The following is an 18728-nucleotide window of genomic DNA, read 5'->3' on the forward strand; positions in this document are numbered from 1 at the left end:
CACCGCCGGCCCTCGCAAGCAAAACAAGAGACCGGCCCAGGTGCTCCCGATTAGCCAATCCGGGCCTGGTTGCCAATTTGTAAAACACACCAAATTAATAATTTTGCCTTCAATGATGAATTTAGATGCTATGCATGTATGGATCAACATTTTGGGAAATAAGCGTATTTGCTTCCTTGCAGAGAGTGAGATGCGACGACCGATATTAAACCGTCTGTGTGTTATGTACGGCGCTGGAGTCAAGAGGCGATTAGCCTAGCTTAGCAAAACGACTGGAAGCAGAGGGAAACGGGGAGTTACTTGCTGTAACTTTGGGTACAATCGCTGAAAGTCTTACCGTTGCAGCGATGTTGCCAGGCAACCAGTGAAGATCCTGCACAGCCATGGTGGATGGATAAACACCACTACTTCAAAATATTGGCTGGGTCAAGTTCTTGAACAAATGTCAGTCCGTGCTGTCAGTCTACTTTAGGCTATTTAATACATTTTTGAACAATTCTGTATTGTTGTTTAATGACCACCTTATGCACTGCTTATTATTAGGGCTGTCAAAATTAACGCAATAATAACAACTATTTACCTTATTCTAAATTTAGCGACTTCAGTTCAGTTCATTCAATTTGAATTGAGTGTCCACCGGAGGACCTCGAGTCTCAAATACCACTTGAGCGTTCACAACTTGAAAAATATCCCTTTCAAAGTACATGTAAAACAGATACAAAATTTGGGATTAATCACAAGTCAACTATGGACAGTCATGCGATTAATAGTGATTAAGTATTTTAATTGATTGACAGCCTTACTTATTCTATATCTATCTTCTCGGCCTGTCATCTCTCTACCCTTCCTGTCTTTACATCTAAAACAAATGTAAACAACCAGCGTCTTCTTTTTATGAAAAAGAACTTTATTATTTTAGAAATGGTACAATATGACACATTACAGTAAACAACATGGGACAAACAACATGTAGTGTAGGTAGGAACTGTGCAAATGTGCGTGTGTGTGTGTGTGTGTGTGTGTGTGTGTGTGCGTGTGTGTTTGCGTGCACTGCATCTATACCTGACTGAACCCTGTAATAGAGTTTCTCTCAACCTTTTATCTACACCAGCAGATTTGATACTAGCGAGCAACAAAGCTAAACCACACAGGCAGCAAATGTATGGCTTAATGTCAAGTTTAAATTGTATTATGCTTGAAATGGTTATAAGTATTTAAACTGTGCAATTTTCTCTCTTATTTTATAAGCACAAAATGTACGTTTGCATATTGCCGTTAAATGCAGTGTTGTGCTAGTGTAGATATCAGGACTCAACTTTGTTTCTTTGTTCTTTTCCAGTTATGACCTCTCACCCTGCCGTAACAGAGGGGGAGAGGGGAGGGGGCCAAAGGTCCACCTCCTGTTGCACGCAGCAATCGTCGGTTTCAACAGCCGACCACTTTTCCCCTGTGGGGTCAAACATGGGATTTACCAGGGCAACCAGACCACAGGGTGCAGGAGTTATTGGTTTATTTAAATTACAATCCAGAAGGAAAAGCATTTCTGCTTTCCAAAAGATGCACAAATAATCACAGAAATATTGTTTGAACACATTGAAATCAATACGAATTAAGCCTTGGCTGTCCCTGTTTGGCCCTACAGTGGAATATTTGCACCTGGATGCAGTGTGTGCTCTTCTCGTGACTCTATCCGACACCACCGTCCAGTCCATTTCCTGGATGGGCGGTGCTTATTTGGCAGTGATGACCACCGGCATGTCAGTGGTGGTGTCAGGTCCCGCCCCTTCCTCATCTGAATCGCTCTCAGTGCTCTCATCGGATTCGCTGTCAGCGGCTCCGGGTGTGGCCGTGGCCTCCTCGCTGCTCTGGCTGTCCTCGTCCTCCGTCTCCTGGCTGGCACTGGCGCTATCGCTGGCAGTGCTGGCGCTTTCCTCTTCCTCCTCTTGCTCTGGGGCGCTGGAGCTCTCGCTGGTGGTGGCGCCGCTGGTGCTAGCGCTCTCCTCCTCCTCTGGGAGGGAGGCCTGGCGGGGGCTGATTTCCTGGTCCTGAGAGGTGCCGGAGGAGGCATCGAGGCCCTGGCTCTCCACCTCAGGGGTGCTGGTGTCCTCCTCCATCAGGTCGGAGTGGACATGAAGAGCCTGTGGGTGAGGCAGAGGAGGGACGGGAGCATTAGTGTCTATGATTTTTTTTCGGGAGAACAGAAGAATCCATTTATGCTGTAAGGTTTTGTGGTGTTTTTAGGCACTAGCTCTGGTTTAGTATATTGTAAACAGTGACGTATGGTAATGGTGGGATATTATGGGTCCAACAGCAGTTCTAGGCAAGACCCGCCCTACAAAGCAGCCCGATTGGTTGGGGTTAGGCATTGTCCTTGAGTAGTTAAGGTTAGGATAGCTTATTGATCAAGGGATAGGAACCAATTGGGGTCTGTTACCTCGCGTGAGCATGGACGCCTGGCCAATCATGGCGCGCAAATGCTGTTGAAGGGCGGGTCTTGCCTGGAACTGCAGTTGGATCTATAATAATATAGGCTACGTCCTCACTACTACTTTTTCATTTTCAAGCAGCGTTTTGAAACAAAAATGATCTCTGTCCACACAAGAGTTTTCGCTCCAGTAGCAGAACTAATCTCATGACCAATCACATACACTGGGCATGCGCATGATGGTGTACACAGGAAGTGGATTGTCTGACGTTACTCAGCCGTTATAAATCCTGGATGTATAAGTTGTAAATACAGAAAATACTTTGGAGAAAGAATAATGGCGAAAAGTAAGACCAGGGATTTATTTTCTTGGACTGACGAGAAGGTTGAGCTGTTACTGAAAGATAAGTAAGCCAACCACCCGATAAGACTGACAACTTACAAACAGCAGAATCAGTCTCTTGTTCATTGATTTGCACTGCGCGTCGCATAGGGAAAAGTTCAACACAAATCTTGCAGCGCTCGGGCGTGTGCATGTGACCAGCACGACAGTTTCACCGGATTGCGCTCGCTCGTAGGGTCGCCTGTCAGATTGCCTACGCCCCCCCTACCTACCCGCTCGCATCTCATTAAAAAATGAATTACGAGGCACGGCAATCGCTCCCCATGGGAAAAGGCCTTTACACTGTTAGGAAACTCAAACTAACCTTTACCTTGTACACTGTCAGTGACTTCTCCACCTCATTGCCCTCTGTCATGTCGTAGGCCATCTTCTTTCCTGTGCCGATAAACTCGTAGGACTTGTAGGGAGAAGGAACCTTTTGGTAGGATTTGTCCTCCACGTAGACGATGGACTTATAGTCACTGGGGTAGCCTCCCAAGCTGTCGCCGCGGCCTGCGTCCGTGTCGGTGACGATAGTAGGCACGATGGGCTCAAGAGTGGTTGCAGCCACGGGTTCCTCTGTCACGACCACAGGGGTGTCGGTGGCGGGAGCGGGGGTGGAGGCCTCCCCCGACTCTGAGCTGTCGCTAGATTCATCCTCGTCGGTTTCCTGGAGACACAGAGGTGGGAGGTGAGCCGTCAGAGAGTTGGTGAGTGAAAATCGGATTTGGTGTTCGGAGAATCTAGGCAGATAGCCGGTGGTGGAAATGCCCTGCCTGAACCTTCCTATGAATTTCATCATCTGTGTTGCTCATGTCGTCCCTGGCTATCATATTTGCTGACTTTGCCTTTTGACAAATACTCAACTAGATTTCGTTTGGCACAAAACTACGAGCTTGTTAGCTTAAGTAGCAGCTACTGTTTGTGCCCAAAGTCAAATCAAAAGTTGACTGAAAAAAGTGTTTCAAAAAATGAAAGTTACCATGAAAAATATGAAAACGAGAGACCAATACTATAGCAGGTCTACAATATTTGAGGGGTTGCACTTATTTTTGAGAATAATATTCTATTGTGTCTGTATTTTATTGACAGTTATGAATTGTGACTAATTCGGTAGTATTAGTTTTTTGGTATTTGTTGATGGTTGGGCATTGCATCTAATTTGGTTGAGTTGTAATAATCGTTAACTGTTGTCCTCTGACCTCTAACCCAAATTGAAGATTTTTTTTTTTTTTTAATTTCCACACATATGTTTCTGCCGGCGAGCCTGAAAGCATCTATAGTTATAGTAAATGAAATTACTTACACAAAACACAAACTATCACAGATCAGAAACCTCTAACATCTGTCTATGTTACATGAAAGTTGTCTCAAAGTGGGTAGTCTACTGCTGTTTGTAACATATTCAAAATCTTAAATTGAATAAACCTTCTTTAAGTGCAGACCATTCAGGTTTTTTTGTGTTTTTTTGCTGTTTAATGTTTAGTAACTGAGGCTTATTTACAGTTTCAGCAGCCAACCATGTCAACTAACATAAAAAAAATAACCTCCACGCTCTATATGTTGCCAGATGTGTTATTGGTGTTTTACTCACATTCTCCTCTGCGTCGTCATCATCATCATCATCATCATTGTCTTCGCTGTTGACAGTGGCTGTATCTGGGGATGAAGTTGTGTCTGTGCCGTCAGACGTGATCTCAATGGGAGCCTCTGCTGCCGCCTGCTGTAGAAATCATTCAAACACAATGATTGATCGAATGCAGGGATCTTCAACAGGGGGTCCGGGGCCCCTAGGGGGTCCTCAGAGTCAGTGCAGGGGGGCATCCAAATTATTGTTAATTTTTGAAACGTTTTTTCAAAAGGTCTAAGGGTTCATTGTGCTACATGTATGTTTAACATTAAAACATTATTTATAAAATCATGCCAACAATTAGCAGGCTATTTCAATAGCTTAGTATTCTATGCAAAATGGGCCCTACACATTGTTGCAGGCCCAGTTTAATATGCAACTTCATTTTATACAATATAATGTAGTAGGGGGTCCCTGCTCCATCTCTCTCTCTCAGTTAAAGGGTCCTTGGCTTAAAAAATGTTGAAGACCACTGATCTAATGAATCTCTCACCTCGTCTTCATCTGAGCCTTCTGGGCTCTCGTCTGAGCTGGCAGCAGCTGGTGCTGCTTCTGCAACAATGTTCTGCAACATAAGAGAGATACAATAATATGATTAATCCTATGATTAAACCGTTTTTTGCTTCTTCATTTATGTCACGTCTCAGAAGCTGTTGGGCCTCTGCCGACTTTGTGTTCCATGTGAATAAGACAGGGCCTCAGTACGACGTATTGATGCAAGACCTAAAGGGGTACTCCAGTGATTTTGGATTGTACGTCCCTAAAGTTGGGGGACTTACGAGAGTACGGAAGCCCTGAAAGGCAAGGTGAATAAAAATCGCTGGCATTGTTGGTCAAAACATATGTTCATCCCCTAGGAAATAGCATATCCTACGCTGAGACTACCATCTCCTACGTATTTTGTACATAGGAGATGGTAGTCTCAGCAAGCAACTGAGTTTACAATTGCCTGCAAGCGGTTATAGCAATAACTATAACAGCCCGAACCAGATTGGAACAGCAGTCTCCTTACGATATGATTTCATCAGACCTTATTTCTACACTATATAACCCAAGTCGGTGTCTATGCACAGTTCCATTATGTTTACAGTAGACATTTGTAGTTAACTTAGAAGGTAAGGCGCTTCATTCTGCAAGGCCCCCCTCAAAACAGCCTAACTAAGCCTGAAAGTTTATCTCGTACATACGAGATAATATCTCTTAATTAGGAGATAAACTTCTATCTCTTGGAGATGCTATCTCCTAGAGATAAAGTTATGGCCAACAATGCCGGCATTTTTTTTTTTTATTACCTTGCCTTTCAGGGCTTCTGTACCAAAAAGTACGGGTCACTGGATCACTGAGTCACCTACATTTCCCATAATGCAACTCAAGTCTCTTTCGACCTTCGAGGTCCCTACCTCCTAAAGGCCCACATTTTTCGAGCTCCACACCTTCAGTTTGTAACCCAGATTTTCTGACATCATCAGCGAAACATAATAAGAGACGAGGAGAACATACTGAACTGAACACAATGGCATGAAAAACAGAATATTTTACCTGTACAGGAGCTGCACGGTTCTGAGGAAGTTCTGCCGCCTGTTTCCTGAGGGCTGGAGCTGCTGGTCGTCTCGCCTGTGGACAAAACCAACATCAGTCAAAGTGGAAATTCTCTCTCTCTTTCGCTGTCTCTGTCTCTTTCTTTGTCTCTGTCTCTCTCCAGATACTCACCGCTTCCTCAGAGCTCTCTGAACTGCTGACAGAAACTTTTCTCGCCTAAAAAGCAAACAAAGCTATTATAGAAATTGAATCGAAAACAAACCAAATCTAATGTCAAATATGTATTGTCGTCTAAGGACAAAGCTGCTGTTCTCAATTCTGCAAAAGTTGTGTTGAAGTTTTGACTTCTCGACAGAGAAAATGACTCACCGGCCGGCAGAGGACTGTGGCGAAGAGCAGAACGAAAAGAACGGCCACTTTCATTGTGTCACAGTTTTGTGTCTGGATGGGGAGAAAACCAGAAACGCGCAGGTTGAAGTCACACAATAAAACATAATCGTACAACACAATACAACGATAAAATATAATCATGATGCACAGAGATCGTACGGCACCAAAAATACTCGTCCGGAGGCCATAACTTCACAGGAAACACAATGACATGTCAAACTGAAAACAAGCTGCTAGTCGCCTCAGTAAATACTCTCGCCAAGATTCCTTCCTAAAAATGGAGGCTGCATGGGCATGTGCCTGTTAACTAGCAGTGGCACTTCCTGAGGCCTTGGTAGTTTACAGGAAGTCATTAAGTCTTAAATTACAGACCTAAGCGAGTGGTTGTGTGTCCTTGACAACTCCATTCAGTAAAAACGTCCTGTCATCAGAGCGAGAAAATCACATTGTTTCAGTGCGGGGTTGATTTAACTACGAGACAGGATGTTTCTGGCTGATTTGGGTCCAGAAGATGTGAGAAAATAACAGGTATGAAGGAGAGGAATGTGGGTGTTTGGCCTTAAAAGATTTAAGGGAGTAATCCAGTTAACATTTAGAGTTACTAACGTGTGAGTCTAGTTTACATTTTCATCATCACTTTGCAGCGCACTCTCTAAGGAGGTTTCTTTTATTAGATTAAAATGAGATATTGTCCTGCAGATGTCCTGAAATAAACACACCAATGTACAGTGTAAAAAAAATACTAAACACTACAAACGTTTTGCTTCTTCTTTTTAGGCCTTAGGACAGAAATCCACATGAGCTCAGTTCCATGGTGTAAGATTTGTCTATAAGCATAGTGAAATAACGCAACAATGCTAAACTAGCATCGAGAAAACAGGAGGAAAAAAAAGTGCATTTGTTGGGAACGTGGTGCTGTAGTATAGTATTTCCCAAAAGGGGGTGCTAATAACCCTAGGGATACTTTGGAGTACTGCAGGGGGTACGTAAGATTTTTTTCATGCATAATTCCTAAAATAATTATACTATACTAATGAAAGAATAGTAATGGATTCTAAACATTTGAAATAGCATTTAGGGTTTTTAAGTTTGAATGTTGTTGTTTAGTAAATCAGAGACACTGATGGTGCATTGCTATATTGTACCACTTTATATCGGCTTTTTGTTGTTTAGGGGGTCCAACAATTTCAATTTCAATTTCAAAGGAGGGGAATTATTTTTAAAAAGTCTGAGAACCACAGCTCTTGTACCTGTAAGTATATCCAGCAGCAGGGCGGTGTATGTGGGACTGAGTCAAAATAAACTAGATTGTGTGTTCATGGTAATGAAAGAACATTGTTTTTGGACAACAATGGAGCTCAGTGGCACAGAGAAATAAGATATGTCAGGCTTTATGTACAGAGACATTACTTGTTAGTGGGATGAGTTCATTGTTGGTTTTGGTCTCGGGATTTGTTGACAGTCGCGGTCTGAAGGAGACATTTAGAGTGAAATATCTGCAAAATGTCAGTATTTAGCATCCCTCTTTCACTGCAGGTATTAAACCTTGTTAACAGCAGCTTTAAAAAACATTTCTATGTTCCTCTGTTTCCCTCCCTTATACAAGCTTTTCGTTTTGTGCTGTGGGAGGAGCAGTCAGAGTGTCTGCGTCTATCTTTAATGATGGACTCTTCCTATACTGTGTAATTCACCCAGTTATAACTGGAAAGCCACAGTGCAGCAGAGACATGACAGACGCCCATATGACTGTATGTGTGTGTGTGTGTGTGTGTGTGTGTGTGTGTGTGTGTGTGTGTGTGTGTGTATTTCTGTATGTCTTTCTTTGAGGCGGCCAATTTACGTTACAGACCTTGAGAGAATGGACTTTTTGTCTGGTCCTCACTTCTTCTAAGGGCTGTTTGAAGGTTCAGTCTTTGTTTCTGGGTTGAGATAAGAATTTGGGTTTAGGGTATGGGTTGGGGTTGGGGTTAGACACGTAGCTGTAGTGGTTAGGGTTAGGGATAGGGTTAGAGACTAGTTCGACATTTTCGGAAATGTGCTTATTCGCTTTCTTTCCAAAAAGCTATGAGAAGATCGAAGTCTCATATCTGTGCAATAAATATGAAGCTAAAGCTAGCATGGGGATTAGCTTAGCTCAGCATAAAGACTGGAAGCGGGGGAGGGGGGGAAACGTCCAAAAGTAGTGAAATCCGCCAACTGGCCATTCCAAAGCTCACTAATTAACATGTCATAACTTTACTGTTAAAGTCAAAAGTGTAAACACGTCAAGTTTTGATTTTACGAGAGTTAATGGGCCATACTTTTTCTTTGCGCGGGGCATTGACTTCCTCGAGTCTAGTTGTCGTGGTGAGGTTGCGAGACAATCAGCGACTTTTGAGACTCAACCAATCAGCTACTAGAATGCCTCTCTCTCGCTTCAGCTCTTCAGTTAAAAGCACTGTTGACTGAGCTGGAAGCTAATCAGGATGTGTGTGTTGTCAGCGTGTTTACTCAGCATGGTTAGTCGGGGCTGTACCTGGTCATGTAACATCCAGAAATGACTTCCCTGCTACCCACATTTTCCCCTTCCCGGCTTCACTGTGATACTAATCAGCCAATCAAATACAGCCGCCCCCAGCTTCACCTCGGACCAATCACAGGCCGACTTCCACCACTTGTAAAGTCTTAAAAAAGAACTCATAATTAACTGCAATAAACTGCAGAGCTTTTATGGCGGATAACTAAACACTTATGTGGCTCCACAAGTTTAATGTGAGTTTGCTCTAAACTGACTTTTAATTCCTGGTAATGTTGTACAAGTGTGTATGAAAATCAGTCAAAATTAATTTGCAAGTTTTTTTTGTGTGAAAACCCTCAGTGCTGCAGTTGGACTCCAAAGCAATGACCCTTTAACCCAAGTCCACTGCAAAACAATGTTGCCATTGCCGTCTATTATTGAGTTCTACATTTGTCTTTGATGAGCTTGTTACACAAATTGTCAGTACCTGGAAACTACATTGCATGTTTTTATGGACAACTTTTAAGAATATAAAATTCAATATTTTTGTTTTGCAGCATAGTGTTTGTAAAATGAACATTTTGAGTACTTATTTTACAGTGTTGGAAGAAGAAATCCATAACGAAAAAAGACTACATGGTCAAAAGTATGTGGACCCCCGATATGTTCACCTTAGGTGATAGTTGAACATGTCATTCCAAAACTGTAGGCGTTAATCTGCTCCTGTATCAGCCAGCACTCTTCTGGGCTGGCTTTCTACAAGATGTTGGAACCTGGCTGCAGGGATTTGCTCCCATTCAAGCACATTAGTGAAGTCTAACACTGATGTTGAGTGATAAGGTCTGGCTCACAGCTCTGTGCAGGCCAGTTGCCCAAACTGGGAAAACCATTTCTTTAAAGAACGGCCTTTGTACAAAGGGCCTTCTCCAAAAGTTTGAATCACTCTATTGTCTAAAATGTCACTGCATGATGTAGCATTAAAACATCCCTCCATTGGAACTAAGAGGCCCGGGCCAAACCATGAAAAACATGTCCACATACTTTTGGTAATGCAGTCTTATTTCAAATGTATGAAAGAAAGAATTCTTAGGCTAAATAAAGTCTATTTCCAGCAACTTCTACAAATATTAACCTGCCCTCCCACCTCTCATCACACCACCGGTGTTGCCCGAAAAACTCTGGCAAACACTGTACACCGTAAATATTGTTGTCATATGTTGATTCTGACCTTGTTTGCAGGCGGTGGAAGCTTCAGGAGTTCAGTGGCTGCAGATTGTGGAGCAGAAACAGACAGACGTGCTTTGCCTTTAGTTTATCTCCTGGGTTTCCCTGGATGTTGTTCACTGCTCAGTGATGCTGCTGCTGCTGCTGCTGCTATAACCCAAGGCTCCTGGTTGGCTTATAAACCCTCCAGCCTCAGGCAGCAGCCAATCAGCTTGGAGCTTGTGATGTCATGACTTTAACCGCTCCATGGTCCACCTCTCCTCTCTCTCCCACTCTTCCTGTGGTTGGTGCTGTGGTGGTGTGGGGCAAACACACACACACACACACACAATGCAAAGACAAATACATGGATAAAGACATGCAGACATTTACAGCCCAGACAGAAGCATGTGAATGTACTTTTTTTTGCCACACACACACACACACACACACACACACACACACACACACACACACATACACAAAAGTTAATTTAAGGACATGTAGTGACAGGCTCTGGGAAACAAACAGCAGCATATAGTGGCGGGTGGTATGACAGTGATTCATCTTCCTCACAGACAGAAGAAAATCATCTGACTGAGGTTTCTGTGGATAATTGAGAATTTGTCTGTGACACCAGACTCATTTGTCTGTGTACGTGTCACAGTTTATGTTGTGTTTTTTTAAGACGTGTACGTAACTCTTTGTAAATGTTTAGTGTGTGTGTGTGTGTGTGTGTGTGTCAATTTTATTTATATAACCAATCCCAAATCTCAAATTTGCCTCAGAAGGCTTTAAAATCACACCCTCCGACACCCTCTAACCTTGGATCCTCAATACGATAAGGAAAAGTAAAACTACAATATAGAAAAATCATGATGGCAATATCATGTACATAGATCACAAACAGCAGTATACGCAAATGGATGAAACTAGGAGGACGTCCAGGTGGCAACTGGAGCAGAGCAGTGTATAAATCAGACACTGTACAGCACCGAATCGATTGTTATTGTGTAATAATCTGGCTTGGGGAGTAATGGGATACATGGAGCAGCATTACAGAATTAAAATGCAAAACAAAGGTAAGTATTCCTTTAAAGTTACATGTACATTTTACAAAAAATGGGGCATTATTAGCTAATCTGACATGCCAGATGGTTTGTTAACACAGAACCGTCTGAGAAGCCGTCATTGGAAACTGTTCAGGGAAAGGGCAGGCACTTTCAAAAAATACCTGATCTACCATCTGTCTATTAGGACAGGTTGATTGGTTCGGTAAACTGGTAGTTCAGACACAAACGTGTTAGGTTGGAGTCTGACAAGATGGATTTGCATGATCTCATGATTTTTCCGTGCAAGGTACATTATTGGCATCACTATACATTTTAAAATGAAGAATGATGTACTGCCATGCACATGTGCACACGTTACAACACTTCACAAGTCTCACACAACATAGCTAACAGTTGCCAATTCATTCATCACGGCCTCTGACGTTAGTGACAAAAATGCTTGTCTCCATTATTTTGTTTTTAAAGCCTATATTTGGTATTGAGGTAGTCCATATCCACGACGTTCCACTTCCGTGATTGCTCCGTTGCCTACAGAAATTCCGCCGGATTTCACTCATTTAGGCCAGATGTCCGTTACCTTCCGCTTTCTTTGTGTTGGCGTTCTAAACTCTGGTGGATTTCTGAGGACTGTGGTTAACTGCTCCTCAGATCTCTGCAGGGTAAATCCAGACAGCTAGCTAGACTATCTGTCCAATCGGAGTTTTCTGTTGCACGACTAAAACAACTTTTGAACGTACACATGTTCCACCAAAACAAGTTCCTTCCCGAGGCTATTTTGCAGAGGCACCGTGGCTCCGTACGGCGCATAGCACCGCCCATGACGATTGGTTTAAAGAAATGCCAATGAACCAGAGCACGTTTTTCTCTCTCCCCGGAATGTTGTGTGGACTAGCCAGACCCTCCTCCGCAGCGCTGTGGAGGAAGGTCTGGCAAAGCGAGACTAGTATTGAGGTAATACAAAAGTAACGAAAAGTTACATTATTTTAATACTGTAATACCTGGATTAGGTCACTGACTACATGTTTTAACAGGCCATCAGTAATGTATCGACGTACTCTCTGCCGAGTTTGTTGTTAACACATTTTGTTTGGATACCTTGAAAACTATTTTGTTTTACATCCTGCTGAATTAGATTCAAAATGTTGACTGAGAGGAGGGTTTTTATGAAAGGGGGTTAAGTGGGTTGTATCCAGACAGACACACATTCTCAGAATTCTCTTGTAATTTTGATTTTACGCTTGCAGCGATGTTGAGACTACACAATCATTAAACTTGATTGGCTCCTAAAGTATGTCTGATGATATACACACACACACACACGCAGATGCAGAGTTGCTTACATCTAAGTGCACTAATACACTAAACTACACACACACACATGCCTACATATTTTGAGATTTATGATCTAGAAACAGTCAAATAGATGAACACCACAAACATATAAACCAACTTGATCTCCCAGAAATCTCAGAAACATAATGCTGTGTTACTTTTTTAAGATATCCAATGTCTGTATGTATGTTCACATATTAAGTTTGGGTAAGTCATGCTCCAAAGGGACTCCCCATTTCAGAGTAACACTGATAAATAAAGCTGCTAAACAAAATGTTTTACACAAAATATATACTCTTTACTGCCACCTAGAAGTCCCATGTTAACCAGGTATGTGTTGCACCTGTGCCTCTTATGTTTTGCTGAGAGAAGACTTAGATGATTAAGAAAACATTCATACACTTCATTGCATGATTGACCTGATGCTCATTTTTCCTTCATTCCATTTCTGCTACATTCACTAATGCTGGCAATACTGTAGCAAAAACCAAATACTAAGTAAACACAAGTCAACAGTTTTAGTTTGGATCAGTTCACAGAGCCGCCTATAAACTTCTCAAAGTTGAGAATACATCTGTCTTGATCTGGCTAAACAAAACATACAACTTTTATACTGACAAAAATGAGTCAGACTTCTCTATAAACAGCTAAATCGTCGTCAGACGATAGCTGATGGGTTCCATAATTGCATTTCGGCCAATCTGTCCCATCTCTTTTGCTCTCCACACGGACAAGGGTCTGGCTAGTCCACACAGCATTCCGGGATGGGAGAAAAACATGCTCTGTTTTATTATTTTTATTTTTTTAACCAATCAAAATTGTCTTGGGTGGCGGTCACGGTGCCTCTGCAAAACAGCCTTAGGAAGGAACTTGTTTTGGTGGAACATTGTACGTTCAAAAGTTGTTTTAGTCGTGCGAGAGAAAACTCCGATTGGACAGATAGTCTAGCTAGCTGTCTGGATTTACCCTGCAGAGATCTGAGGAGCAGGTAACCATAGTCCTCAGAAATCAACCGGAGTTTAGAACGCCAACACGAAGAAAGCGGAAGGTAACGGACATCTGGCCGAAAAGAGTGAAATCCAGCGGAATTTCCGATGGCACTCTAGCAGTTCTGGAAGTGGAACTTCGTGGATATACAAACAGACTAGGGTTAGGGTTAGACATGATAAAACAAGATTGGTCAATATTACATGGACAAGAAACGGATGGCAAACTGAAACCAGAACGCTTCCGATACCAAAATCATGTCCCATTGTCGACAGATTTTACATTCATACACAGATATCTGTTTATAGAGATTAGTGGAGACCAAACTTGAGCTAAAAGGGAGTGAATATTGGACCTACATTCAGCAGGTGACCAGATAGATGATGGGCCACACAGCATCCGCAACAGAATTCCGCAGGGGGGAAAAAAAAACAAAAAACTTAAACTCTAAATGATCACAAATCTCCACCACAAGCAGAAATACAATCCGCTAAATTCTGCAGATTTTCATTCTGGATCACCGCTGAAAACTGTAAATAAATCGCAGATTACGTTTGGGCCTGCACATAAACTATATCAACTATATAAGGTGTTAATATGTCAATGTTGTGTATACAGCTTGTTTTTGCTGTCCCCAATTAATCCAAAATAATCAATTAATCTCGGCTAACTGGCACTTTGCAAGAGAGTGGTTGACCGTGCGCCAGATATGCAGATGCTCAGTCCTTGCTGCAGCGGCCACAGGTTCCATTCCATGCATGTCATTCCCCCTCCCTCTCATCCTTTCATATCATCATCTGTCCTATCTAATAAATGCCCCAAAATAAATAATATATCTTAATAAAATAAAAAATAAAAGACAAATTCTTGCTAAAATTCTGGTGCAAGGTGGTCACAAGCTGAAGAAGTCAGCCAACAAAACAAGACATGAACCCGCAGGAAGTTAAAAGTTAATTTGAATTATTGGCCGCCGTTATTTTAAAAGCCGCTTGTTTATTACAACAACAACAAAATACTTAAAGGTGCCGTAGGTAGGATTGCGAAGATCCAGGATTTAGCCAAAACATTTTAACATCGACAACTTCTCAGTCCCTCCCCCCTTTCCGCTAAAGGCCAAACGGTCTCCTAAGCCCCTCCCCCCACAAGGGAGAGCTGTGCACGATAGAGCGCGTGTGAAGAGGGGGGAGGGGAGGACGCTATGAAATGTGTGGGCCTGAGCAGTGATTGACACGCAGTTAGTAGTTTTATAAAGCTTACCTTCAACTATGGACTTTTGGCAGTGTGGGTGGGCGGGTGTTTCGAACCACCCAAACCCCCCCCCCCCTGTCTACGGGCCTGCACAAACACATTCAAACACATGCACAGATACAGACGTCACATTAATAGTCATTTAATGCATTAAACACAATCATTTTAGAACACACATAAGACACACTCTGTCGACACCGTTAGTCACTCGGTTAACACAAACACACACACACTGACAGTCTGATTAGTAACACAGCGTGCCATCACTTTGATGGTACATCCATGTTGAACTCTGACAGCTTGATGAGTTCTGAGGCCTCGCAGCCACAAACGCCCAATTACTCAACCGCTCAAATCAAAGCTTTCTTCTTCCACCGACAGACTGAGGTATGTCACACGTGAAACACAGCAGATGCGTCCTGCTCAGTCTTGTATGGGAACCGTCGCTGTCTGACGATTGAAGATTATAGATCTTAAATGTTTGGTTTTAAAGACGTCTCTGTTGAAAAAAAAGCGCCCTTCAGCGTGTTTGTAGAACGCAGCAGGGAGAGCAGCAGCTACACGGGGTTTGAAGATGACGTAGCACTAAGAGCGACTACGGTAGCGAGTAGTATGAAAGGCCGAAAATCCGGGAGGTTGGTTGGGGTGGTGGATGGGTCAAACAACACAGGACTTTCACCCAGGAGACCGGGGATCGTGTCCCGCGTGTCACATTCCCTAAACCCAACCGTCCATTCTTCTTTTCCTAAACCCAACCGTCCCATTCTTGCCGCGTGTCATGGAAACGTAAGCCCACCCACGACCTTTTCCTTAACCTAACTGCGTCAAAAGTGACGCCAGTAGTCCCGACCAAGTGCGTTTAGATAAAGCGCGTTTAGATATGACCCTAAAGGAGACTTTCAATAACAACGCCAAAGGCACCTGACCGTGCCTCTGCGTCCATATTTTACGTGATGGGAGTGAGAATATGTTGTTATACTGTAAATGAAAAAACACAGATCATTGTATTTTAATCCCTGATTGTAAATCACCACGATTGATTGTTGTTGATTTACAAAAGGACGCTGTGTGTGTGTGTGTGTGTGTGTCTGTGTGTGTCTGTGTGTGTGGACACGCTGGATAAAGTTTCTACTTCTGCTTTCATCCAGTGACAGAAATGTTATGTCTATCTATGTGTGTGAGACAACCCGTTCTCATTCCCAACTTGTCAGTGGCTCCCAGCGTCTGTATGAGACACACCGGGCTCTCAGAGCAACTGTGTTTAAAACAGCAACTGCAGTGGAGGGTCATTGTCTGACATGCAGGGCTACCCAGTGGGTTGACAAGTGACGCCAATGTGAAAACAGCAGCGTGTGACGAGTTGGGATGAGAATTGTTGGAATTCACAACGGGACTTCCCTGCATGTTGAAACATGACGTTACAAAGTGATGCCAAGGGTTCCTGATCAAGCGGGCGTATTTGACCAGTAATAGTCTATATCGACGACCTTTAATTTCTGGGATTGTTCAGGTGCTGCCGGAAATTCTACCGGATGTCCCTCATTTTCGGCCAGATGTCCGTCACATTGACATTGTAAACTCTGTCTGGCGCTTAGCGCCGCCCATGACGATTGTGATTGGTTAAAGAAATGCCAATAAACCCATCCCAGAAGGTTGCGTGGACTAGCCAGACCCTCCTCTGCAGCACTGTGGAGGAAGGTCTGGCAATGCGAGACTACTGACCAGGTGAGTATAGTGAACTGTGTCAGTTTCTGAACAGAAAATAAACGGTTAAAGAAGTTATGAAGAAGAAACAAATGACAACAAAACAGCCTGAAGATGAAAATGTCAACTCAGGCCAACCGCAGCAGCAACAATGAAAAAAGTAAATGAACAGTAAAAACATCAAACGTGATGAGCGGAGGACGGACTGGTCTGGGACACCGAGGCTCCTGTAAGGCCTCCTACAGTTTCCATCGTTGGGAACAAAAACCAATCTGAGTGGTGTGAACCGTTTATTTGGAAAAACACAAAAGTGGTGTTTCATAGTTCAATAAAATTGTACCAAAAAAAGGACCAAAGTGCAACTGGAAACACATCAAGTGGACTGATATGTGTGTGTTTGTATCCTTTCCTCCATGTTTGTGTGTGTATGTGTAACACATCTGCCTCAGTGTGCCATGCATGCATTCAGTTCTGTTTGTATGTGTTTTTTTCTGTCAGTGTTTTCTCTCTTTCTGTCTTTTAGTTATATGTGTTCATATTATTGCATTCTTTATATTGTGCGAGTGCGTGCGTGCATGCGTGTTTGTGTGTGTGTGTGTGTGTGTGTGTGTGTGTGTGTGTGTGTGTGTGTGTGTGTGTAGAGTTAGTAAGCAATATCATTTGAATAAAAAACAGCAAGAGTTGGCTGTTTTTCAGTGTTGCCATATAATTTCAGCTAGCTATTACCAGCTTTTGTAACACTACAGTAGCGAGCAGTGACGGAGGGGTCAAATACACCCCCCTGTATGTCTGTCCATCTGTGTGTCTGTTTCTTTACTGATCGTTGAATATGCCGCGGCTACTGATATATATATAACTATTTGCTGTAAAGATGTTATGGAGGTGATAGTTTGATTAAATGTACTGTACCTTGTTTTTGTAGGCATAGATTATTACTATTACAACTCTGGCTTTTTAGCAGCTAAATGCTCAACTGTGTTCACCAGGTAGTCTCTAACTATGCCGTTTGGTACTGGTCAGTGTTCACTGGTCGCCTCAGAGTGGAATTATTCATTTTAATAAAAAGTTCAGGATATTTTTGTGTTCATATAAATTGCTGCGTTAATCTTTAATAGAGCATTAACCCATCAAGTTCTGTTATCGTAAAATATATATATGAGAGTGTTAATGGATGCTGGGAGAGATCAGATGTGGTCTGGCTGCTGGTGGAGCTGGAACAACTCGCTGTGGAGGTTCACGCACACACTCACTCACACACACACACACACACACACACACACACACACACACACTCCAGGCTATAAATGTGGTGGAACACTGGCTGGCAGACAGTGGAACAAGACACTAATGAGAAGTGTGAAAAAAAAATTCTGAGTGTGAACCCGCAATGATAAGGACTTTCCCAGACTGTGTTTGTGTGTGTCCGTGCAGTGGAAGTGTATGTGCTTTTGTACTTCTATGAGGACAACACTAGAAAGATGAGAAAAAATATTTCACATATTTCACATAATCTGATACTTTGATTTGTTTCATGCCAACTTGTTATAGTGATTGTGATTGTAATGCTTTTTGTACCGATGTCAGAGTTAAACAACCAAATCAAATAATCAAATACAAACAGATTATTTGATTTATTTATTGATTTATTATTTGGTTTGCCTGCGATGAGTCGAAAATAATGTCTGAACTAGTAGTTGAGATAAAAAAATCTTACTTAATTAGGGTTGGGTACCGGATCCCAGTGCTAATATGGCACCGGTGCCTAAACGACCGTTATCTACCGGACCAAATAGCAACGCGGATTCCGTTGCCTCATTTCGGTTCCACTTAATGCCTACGCTGCTCTCTGATGCTCGGAAACCGACGTTACAGGCAACAGAAGCATCACTGCAGGTGACACTACTCAACACTACACTTGACAGCAGGTAACGTTAGCCTACCGTTAGCTAATAGTAAGTTTTCCCCAGGATTGTGGTTATGCTGGGACAATAGCAATGAGATGCTCTGTAGGCAATTTATAGATACATTCATGTACAGATAATATGAATTAATTTACTTAATTTGTATTGTTAGTACCACAGATTTATTCATGCTATATTGACATCCACTCAGATTTCTTTTTTTCAGTGTAGTAACTAAAGCTGTCAGGTTAATGTAGTGGAGTAAAATGTACAATATTGTTCTCTGAAATGTAGCGGAGTAGAAGCAGAAAGTGGCATTAAAGGAAAGACTCAAGTAAAGTACAAGTAGGCGTGCAAATCACAAGTTTTATCACAATACAATATTATATAGATTCTTTGGACAACGATATATTTGCT

At 42.5% G+C, this 18728-nt stretch overlaps 1 protein-coding gene across 3 annotated transcripts; it reads right to left on the reverse strand.

Annotated features, from left to right (window-relative positions):
• Positions 1-1493: 1493 nt before the first annotated feature.
• spp1 (secreted phosphoprotein 1) lies at positions 1494-10226 on the reverse strand. Of its 3 annotated transcripts, XM_078271268.1 has the most exons (9): positions 10092-10226; positions 8216-8285; positions 6346-6417; positions 6148-6192; positions 5977-6051; positions 4931-5002; positions 4402-4530; positions 3133-3477; positions 1494-2138 (listed from the first exon to the last, which is right to left on the reverse strand). In XM_078271268.1, the coding sequence occupies exons 3-9, from the start codon at positions 6397-6399 to the stop codon at positions 1731-1733; spliced, it is 1128 nt and encodes a 375-aa protein (XP_078127394.1). In that variant the 5' UTR covers positions 6400-6417; positions 8216-8285; positions 10092-10226; the 3' UTR covers positions 1494-1730. The 3 variants fall into 3 exon arrangements, with proteins under 3 accessions (XP_078127394.1, XP_078127395.1, XP_078127393.1); XM_078271269.1 differs by lacking the exon at positions 8216-8285 and having other exon boundaries at positions 3139-3477; XM_078271267.1 differs by lacking the exon at positions 8216-8285.
• Positions 10227-18728: the final 8502 nt, after the last annotated feature.

This window comes from Sander vitreus, chromosome 16 (genome assembly GCF_031162955.1).
Source record: "Sander vitreus isolate 19-12246 chromosome 16, sanVit1, whole genome shotgun sequence".
Lineage (NCBI taxonomy): Eukaryota > Metazoa > Chordata > Actinopteri > Perciformes > Percidae > Sander > Sander vitreus.

Coding starts and splice junctions, on each gene's coding strand:
- spp1 (XM_078271267.1), bottom strand. CDS start 6,399: ATGAAAGTGGCCGTTCTTTTCGTTCTGCTCTTCGCCACAGTCCTCTGC. Junction 6,052..6,147: donor CAGAGAGCTCTGAGGAAGCG/GTGAGTATCTGG, acceptor TTTTGTCCACAG/GCGAGACGACCAGCAGCTCC. Junction 4,531..4,930: donor AAGGCTCAGATGAAGACGAG/GTGAGAGATTCA, acceptor TGATTTCTACAG/CAGGCGGCAGCAGAGGCTCC.